Source organism: Carcharhinus amblyrhynchos, chromosome 1 (assembly GCF_965287045.1).
Source record: "Carcharhinus amblyrhynchos chromosome 1, sCarAmb.v2.hapA, whole genome shotgun sequence".
NCBI lineage: Eukaryota > Metazoa > Chordata > Chondrichthyes > Carcharhiniformes > Carcharhinidae > Carcharhinus > Carcharhinus amblyrhynchos.
Window position 1 is genome coordinate 179,108,617 of NC_137324.1, and position 8,975 is coordinate 179,117,591.

Consider the following 8,975-nt stretch of genomic DNA (forward strand, 5'->3'; position numbering starts at 1 on the left):
TGTGTGTGTGTGTCTGCGTGTGTCTGCGTGTGTGTGAGTGTGTGTGTGTGTCTGTGTGTGTGTGTGTCTGTGTGTGTGTGTGTGTCTGTGTGTGTGTGTGTGTCTGTGTGTGTGTGTGTGTCTGTGTGTGTGTGTGTGTGTGTGTCTGTGTCTGTGTGTGTGTGTGTGTGTGTCTGTGTGTGTGTGTGTGTGTGTCTGTGTCTGTGTCTGTGTGTGTGTGTGTGTCTGTGTGTGTGTGTGTGTGTCTGTGTGTGTGTCTGTGTACCAACTGTGAAAGCAGAAAGGAGGGTGGGTGCTTAACAGAAAGTGAATTCTGTCACAGATGATTGGTGACCCTGTGAAATGCTGAGTGAAACCATGATATTGAACACATCCCATTCCCAGCTCCTCCTGTGAATACTGTATCCCCGTACCCCACGGGTTAGGAAAGTTCACAAGATCCTCACAGAGACGCCTGTGCACCCTGAATGCTGGATAATTTCTGACACACCCCAGCAGGGGTGGGGGGATTCATGACCTGTCTCAGGCCTCGCAAGTCTTTAAGATGATGAAGAGCGTTGCCGGGGGAGAAGATATTTCCACTTTTGGGAAGTCCAAAACCAGTAGCTACAAATCTAAGGCAGTAATTAATAAGAGAGTGTGTGAAAGCTGCTAACACGGGGTGTGGCTGTGAGGTTTGGTAAACTCAATAAGGAGAAAGGAATAGCACGATGTGTTGATTGGGTGAGGGGAGTGGGAGCAGGAGGATTGATTGGAACTTCAATGCTGGCATTGGCTAGTTGGGCCGAATGGCCTATTTCCGGGGCTGTATATTTGATGTGATGAAGCTCAGGAGAATGGGACTGCTCGCAATGAAACAACCAGCATGCTTCTAAAGAAATTGGCAAGTGACTTGAGGTAATTGCTAACAGGATTATTTATATTTACTAATGAAATCATCAGGATGAGGATAAGGTTTGCCACTTAGGACCCTTGGAGATAACCTTGTGACTTTAATACCCCAACAGACAATGAACTGTAGCTGAGTGGATGCCCTTCATTACCCTCAGTGAAGTATCTGTGTTACGGAACGCCACTCTCTCAGTCACACTGAAATCTGCGATCTCTGAAATTAGAAAACTCAGCAGCCTCACAATTATAATCTGGTTGTGTGTATGGAAACGGATGGATCATTGCAATCACACAGCGCAGAGTCTCAATTCTGAATAAAGATCCTCATTCTCTGCCCCTGCTCAGTTTAAAGTTGCTCTTTACTCATTGTGGATCCTGTAACAAAATTTTTAAAAATGCATCAAAATACTCAAAGACAGAAAGTAAAAATTATATTGTAGAATTAATTTCATCATAAAGGTCAAATCTGACATTCAGTTCATCTGTTTATTCATCAGCTGACCTGGTCTGGCCGTGTTAAAGTTCACTAAACCTTTCTCTCAATCCCAGACCCCCTCAACATTGTGGGTTCACCCTGGGGAAGGGGTACAATGGCAGCATCCATCCCTCCCTCCAAGACTGCTTCTCCTTGAGCTCCTGTCTCACTTTGCTTTTACCTCTGTTACACTGTGAGGAAGTTGTGGATTCACCCATCGGGGTAAATCAGATCAGCTGATTTCCCCCACCCACCCCCCCGCTGAACCCCACTGAGCCCCCACCCCCCCCTTCATTCCAGCCTTGTCCAATGGGGTATGAGCCCCTGTCACCAACACTTCACAGAGGAAGAGATTGATTTAGTGCATTATCCTTTATAATAAGATATTGATGACCTCCCATTGCTAAGTGCAATAAACAGAGCAGTTTCTGTACTTACTGAGCCCGAGTGAGATCATCAACCTTCCCATTTTCCACAACTCCATTCTTCCCAAAAGACACGTCACCTGTAATTGGTCAGAAAATACCCGGGATAAGGACATCAGGAGTGCGTATTAAATATTATTCACTGAAATTGTTGTCAAAGAACTGGGTGACAGCCTTGGTGAACACACTGTCCTTTGACCCTCAGGATTGTGGGTGTCACTGGAAAGGCCAGCATTTGTTGCCCATCTCTAATTGCCCCTTGGGCTGACTGGCTTGTTCGGGAAGTAACGAGTCAACCTCGTGGGGTGATGTGGAGGTCAGGCCAGGTCAGAACAGCAGATTTCCTTCCCTAAAGATCAAGGCAAACCAGGTTTGTTTTTTATGACAATTGATTATTGCCTCAAATTCCACTATTATTAATTAATTAAATGAATATCACCGGGGGATTTTGGGGGTTTTAAGCCTGTGTCTCCAGAGCATTGCCAGGGTATCTGGATTACTAGACTGGTGACATTACAACCCCACCACTGTTACCCCTGTAACTGACCCACATCAATGGGAATCTCCCCTCTCCCCTCCCCATTATGAGATTAATTTGAATCCATGTTTAGTTGATCTGGGAGTTTTGATTCTGCTGTGGAAGTTGGATGATGGTCCATTGATATCCCTCGATGTGCTGGGAGCAACAAGAAAATAAAAATAAAACCAACTTCTACTTGGTGAACATTCTGTGACCGAGATTAAAAATGAATGTAAATTATGACTGGCATTGCAGCACAGTGGGTTAGCACTGCTGCCTCACACAGCAGGGACCCGGGTTTGATTCCCGGCTTGGGTCACTGTCTGTGTGGAGGTTGCATGTTCTCCCAGTGTCTGCATGGGTTTCCTCCGGGTGCTCCAGTTTCCTCCCATTGTCTAAAAGTTCATAGATTGATCATAGATCATAGAATCCCACAGTGCAGAAGAAGGCCATTCGGCCCATCAAATCTGCACCGACCACAATCCCACCCAGGCCCTATCCCCGTAACCCCATGCATTTGCCCTAGCTAGACCCCCTGACACTAAGGGGCAATTTTGCACAGCCAATCCGCCTAACACAAGCATCTTTGGAGTGTGGGAGGAAACGGAAGTACCTGGAGGAAACCCATGCAGACATGGGGAGAATGTGCAAACTCCACACAGAGTGACCCAAGCAGGGAATTGAACCCAGGTCCCTGGCGCTGTGAGGCAGCAGTGCTAACCCACTGTGTTGGCAGATGTGCAGGTTAAGTGAATTGGCCAGGATAAATTGCTCCTTGATGTCCAAAGAGGTGTAGGTTAGGGGGAATTGGTGGGGTAAATCTGTGTGAATGCAGGGATAGGGCAGCAGTGGGCCTGCGTAAGATGCTCTGTTAACACGTCAGTGTAAATCCGATGGGCCAAATGGCCTCTTTCTGCACTGTAGGAATTGTGTGGTTTGAGTGCCCTGTTAACAGCAGCTCTGACCTTGCTGTATTAGGGTCGGGGGTCAGACTCCCCGTGTCCATTCCAATACAGTGGACACAGCCTGGGCTGGAGTGAAAGTGATTGCAATGGACTGGGGCCAGTGATACAGTTTTACCACCCCACTGTCCCACACAGGATCACAGCAAGTAATCTACATGAGTCCATTTCTCATGGGAAAACTGAAGTTAGCAGGAAAGATTCCTCTCAATTGGCTTTGGCTGGGATTGGAGCCAGGGATAACAGTGGAGTAAATTCAATCCTCCCCCAGGGGGGGTGATGTATCTGGGTACTTCACCCATCGTATTACAACCCATCTGAATTTCAATCTATTAACATTAATCTACAAGGTAAAGCTAGTCTTAGTAAAGGTGACCGTGAAACTATCAACGATTGCTGTAAAAACCCATCCTGTTCCCTTTAGGGAAGGAAATCTGCTGTCCTTACCCGGCCTGGCCTACACGTGACTCCAGAACCACAGCAATGGGGTTGACATTTAACAGCCTCTGAAACGTCCGAGTGAAACGTTCAGTTGAAGGGTAATTAAACATTGTCAACAAATGCTGGTCTTGTCAGTGACACCCACATCCTGTGAACCAATAAATGATGAACAAATTATCTCAGTATATTGGGAAGTATCTGTCATAGGCAGACAATTTCTTTGCCAAATTACAATCCACCTGGTAAAAGAGAATTGGATAAATAATTGAAAGGGAAACATTTTGAGGTCTATGAAGATAAGGACTAATTGCTGAGCTCTTTCAAAGAGATAGCACAGGTATAATGGGCCAAATGGCCTATTGTGTGCAGTGTCATTCTGACCCTTTTGTGTCTCTGATTCTTTTCTTTCCCAAGATGTCAGTATTTTTGCCTCTGTTCAGAAGCCTCCTCGCTGGTGTCTCAGGGAATGGAGCTGGTGGGTGAAATCTGGGTGGCCACCTCATGCTTTCAATACATTTCATTTGCAGGATGGACATCTCCTGATTGCCAGTCACATAAAAACCGCTGGTCTGTTTGACGTGGCCATGGATAGAACAGCTCCTACTTTCTCTGCTAAAGAACAGGAATTTAATAATCAATAGATTCAGATTCAAAACACAAAGGAAATGAGAAATGGGTGCTACCAGGCTTGGTGCTGCTTTCTGGATGTGGCCCACACCAACTTCCCTAAGCCATTGGAGCTAAACATCCCTCTCAAACTCCAATCTCACTTTGACTTTAGTTGTTCAGAGTTGTTTCATTTTGAATAATTCCAATGAAAAAATGTTTACTCGTACCAGCATCTTCATCGGTCAACCGTATAGAGATGAGAGTCACCTGGTCTTTATCTTTAGTGGCTCTGAATGGATTATTGGAAAAGAGAAACACAATTAATCTCTTAATTACAATGTTCAAAAACAAGATTTTGATGTGGTATAACGATGGAAAGTGAGTCAGCATCTTCCTCTGTTTTTATTGCAAGATTAGTGACCCCCAACACTGGTAAGTGGGGATCAGCAGAAGGAGATAATTTCCTGTATTATTTCATTGCGTGTGGTTAGTTCCAGCATTCATTGCCCATCCCTAATTGCCCTTGGACAGAATAGTTTGCTCAGTCGTTCCTGAGGGCAGTTGAGAGTCAACCACATTGCTGTGTGGCTCTGGAGTCACATGTAGGCCAGACTGGGTAAGGACGGCAGATTTCCTTCCCTAAAGGACATTAGTGACCCAGATGGGTTTTTACGATAATTGATGACAGTTTCGTTGTCACCATCGCTGAGACTAGCTTTCAATTCTAGATTTTATCAATGAATTTAAATTCTACTTGCTGCCGCGTTGGGATTTGAAGCCATATCCCAGAACATCAGCCTGGGGTTCTGGATTATGAGTCCAATAACATTAGCGCCAAGCAGAGTAGGCGTGTTTGGACTCGCTTTAGTTGTGAAACAGGGAACGTTATGGTTTAGTAATCTCAACACAGGGGAATACACAGCGAGAATTCCAGGGGAATAGACAGTGAGAACTCAGGATGCTCAAGAGATCAGAACTGGAGGAGCTCAGAGACCCTGGAGGGTTGTGAGTTAGAGGATGGGGATGAGAAAAATATCAATCGCGATTGAATGGCGGAGAAAACTCAATGGGCCGAGTGGCCTAATTCTGCTCTTATGGTCTTACAGGAGTTTTACAGGGATAGGAAGGAGTTGAGGAAATTTGAAAACAAGGGTGAAAATTTTAAAACGGAGACATTGCTTAATGGAGAGACAGTGAGCACAGAGGGTGGAGGGTGAATGAGTTGGGACACGGGAAGCGGAGTTTTAGATAAAAGGTTGTAGAAGGTGGGAGTTGGTGAGGAGACTATTAGAACAGTCACATCGACAAATAACAGAAACATGAACGAACATTTCAGCAGCACAGACTCAGATAAGAACCAGGAGCAGGAGAAGCCCATCTGGCCCCTCGAGCCTGCTGCGCCATTCAATAAGACCACTGCTGATCTTTTTGTAGACTCAGCTCCACTTACCCACCCGCTCACCATAACCCTTAATTCCTTTGCTGTTCAAAAATATATCTATCCTTGCCTTAAAAACATTCAGTGAGGGAGCCTCAACTGCTTCACTGGACAGGGAATCACACAGATTCACAACCCTTTGTGTGAAGAAGTTCCTCCTCAACTCAGTCCTAAATCTGCTTCCCCTTATTTTGAGGCCATGCCCCCTAGTTCTAGTTTCACCCGCCAGTGGAAACAACTTCCCTGCTTCTATCTTATCTATTCCCTTCATAATCTTATATGTTTCTATAAGATCTTCCCGCATTCTTCTGAATTCCAGTGAGTACGGCCCCAGTTTACTCAGTCTCTCTTCACAACCCAACCCACTCAACTCCGGAATCAACCTAGTGAATCTCCTCTGCACCCCCTCCAGTGCCAGTATATCCTTTCTCAAGTAAGGAGACCAAAACTGTACACAGTACTCCAGGTGTGGCCTCACCAGCACCTTATACAGCTGCAACATAGCCTGGCTGTTTTTAAACTCCATCCCTCTAGCAATGAAGGACAAAATTCCATTTGCCGCCTTAATTACCTGCTGCACCTACAAACCAACTCCTTGTGATTCCTGCACAAGGACACCCAGGTCCCTCTGCACAGCAGCATGCTGCAATTTTTTACCATTTAAATAATAGTCCATTTTGCTGTTATTCCTACCAAAATGGATGATCTCACATTTACAAGATAAAGCTGGAGTAGTGTAATATTACAGACAGCTCTTCCTTTGTAATAATTGGAAAGTTTGTAATGGGGGGAGGGACAGTTTGTAACAGCCCCACTGCAATGCTGATCCTGGCTGCTTCATTGTATTAAATGACAAATGATTACAGGCCACTATTACAGCGTTGTTACAGTTTGCAGGCTCACATTGCACTGACCAAATAAACCTGACTTTCACACATTTGAGAGGAAACTGGCACATTGGCCATCGCGATCTTCTCACACTGAGTTAGTTTCTGGCAGCAGGGTGAGTTTTGTACCCGTTCTGGGAGGGGCAGGGTCCAGACAAACCGGCAATCCCAGTTTCACAGCCACTTATAAAGGGTACCACAATCTCAAAGTGAAATTGAAGACCCCCCCCCTTCCCTCCATCAGGGACCCCCACTCCCCTCATTGAAGGGACCTTTCCTCACCCCCCCACCCTGCCCCAACAATGAGCATCAGCATTGGGATCCTCCCAATGGGTCCCACTTCATGATGGATCTTAATGACTGCCCCCCCCCCCCACCTCTCCCTCCCCCTCAGACCTCATCGCCTTGGCACTGCCCCCCTGTACCTGGCTTTGCCCACCTGGCACTGAATCTGGTTCCTGCTGCCAGTGGAGGGGAATCAGGTGATGTCCAGGATTGGTGGCTGGGAGGATGGTATCGGGGCTTCAAGCTGGCACAGAGTGCACTAAACCCCACCCCCGCGATTCTCCAGCCCCGCTGTGCTCTAACGCAGCCTACGTTCCCCACTACCCCTTCCCACTCCCCCCTCTGCCCCCTCCCTCACTCCTCTCCAGTTACCCTCTAACAACCTGTAGTGTGAGAGTCTGAAACATTCAGTATCTCTCCCGTTTACACAGATTCTGTTCTTTTATGAAATTGTACTCACTGGTCTGATGTGCCGTCTTTCGCCTCTGTTCAAATAACAAATAAAATGAGTTGAATCGTGGAAATGAGAAATAAAGTTAATCTTTTCCTCAGTAAATTTCCTGCACTTTTCCCGCTGAAACCCAGCCCAGTTTCGAACCCGTTGTAATCAGGTTAAAACGGGGCCTCGACTCTCCAACACAACACAGGAGCTCCCAACCCTCAGTGTCCTTTGATAATCAGTACTCCCAGGGTTAATTACCCCCTCCCCGTGGGGTGGGTTGGTCAGCAGACGGGAGGTGTAAAATTGGGTACAATGCTATAGTTAAAGTTTATTTATTAATCTCACAAGCAGGCTTACATTAACACTGCAATGAAGTTGCTGTGAAAATCCCCTAGTTGCCACATTCCGGCACCTGTTTGGGTTCACTGAGGGAGAATTTAGCACGGCCAACGCACCCTAACCAGCATGTTTTTCGGACTGAGAGGGGAAACCGGAGCACCCGGAGGAAACCCATGCAGACACAGGGAGAATGTGCAGCCTCCACACAGACAGTGACCTAAGCTGGGATTCGAACCCGGGTCCCTGGTGCTGTGAGGCAGCAGCGCTAACCAATGTGCCGCCATGCCACCCTTGTTCCTTGACAACCAATGAACTGCTTTGTGAAGTGTATAATGTTGGAAAGTGGGCAGCCAATTTTCACACAGCAAGATCCCACAAACAACAAAGTCAATCGCTTTCTGTGATGTTGAGCTTCTTTGAAATAACACCGTGGGATCTGCCACAATCTTTTTGAGGCAGCAGTTGAACCCAGGGAAAGAAAAGCAACAAATTGCCCCAAAAAAGTGACACAGGGTAAAAGGCGAAGGAGGTGATTGTAATCTCTAGATGGTAGCAAGAAAGATGTAAATGCAGCCTTTAGCAGGAGCTCTGTTAGGACGGTTTCAGAACCACTGATTATAGAAATGCAGAGGGAAAGTGATGAGGAATTTGGGTGTGTGGGATTGATGGAAATCTGATCTCCTCTGTTCACTGAGAAATCAGGCACACAGGAGGAGGCCACTTGAATCATTGTATTTGTGTCAGAACATTAACCACTTACTGTAACCTTGCAAATTACTCCACTTCAGATGCACTGACCACTTGCTAATAGTAGTCATGATGTGGAGATGCCGGCGTTGGACTGGGGTAAACACAGTAAGAAGTCTCACAGCACCAGGTTTAAGTCCAACCAATTTATTTGATAGTAAACTCACAAGCTTTCGAAATCTGCCTCTTCATCAGGTGAATGAAGAACTCTCCATTTGCCTGACAAAGGGGCAAACCTCGAGAGCTTGTGGGTTTACTATCAAATAAATTAGTTGGACTTAAACCTGGTGTTGTCAGACCTCTTACTGTACTTGCTAATAACCAGCAACTGAGTTAGTCCCAGGCATCAGAGAGAGACACACAAGGGGAGAAATCACCCAGCACTAGGGAAGGACAGAAACTGCAACCTGGGACGATGAGAACTCTTTGTTATTTCAATATTCCTTCCACACTCTGTGAGAAAACAGTGAAAAGGGAATTATTGTTTACCTCGCTTCTGCCTTCGATCATTTCT

General features: G+C 46.2%; 1 protein-coding gene across 2 annotated transcripts in view; it reads right to left on the reverse strand.

The window, feature by feature from the left end:
• Window positions 1–237: 237 nt before the first annotated feature.
• LOC145350923 (uncharacterized) overlaps window positions 238–8,975 on the reverse strand; it is a 25,421-nt gene continuing 16,683 nt past the window's right edge. For both annotated transcript variants that reach the window (XM_080200403.1, XM_080200394.1), the window contains exons 4-8: window positions 8,951–8,975; window positions 7,394–7,418; window positions 4,551–4,612; window positions 1,805–1,871; window positions 238–1,266 (exon numbers count right to left, since the gene is read on the reverse strand). The exon at window positions 8,951–8,975 is cut by the window's right edge and continues 77 nt beyond it. In XM_080200403.1, coding sequence (XP_080056529.1) covers window positions 1,251–1,266; window positions 1,805–1,871; window positions 4,551–4,612; window positions 7,394–7,418; window positions 8,951–8,975 — 195 coding nt within the window. In that variant the 3' untranslated portion in view covers window positions 238–1,250. The remainder of the gene's footprint in view (window positions 1,267–1,804; window positions 1,872–4,550; window positions 4,613–7,393; window positions 7,419–8,950) is intronic.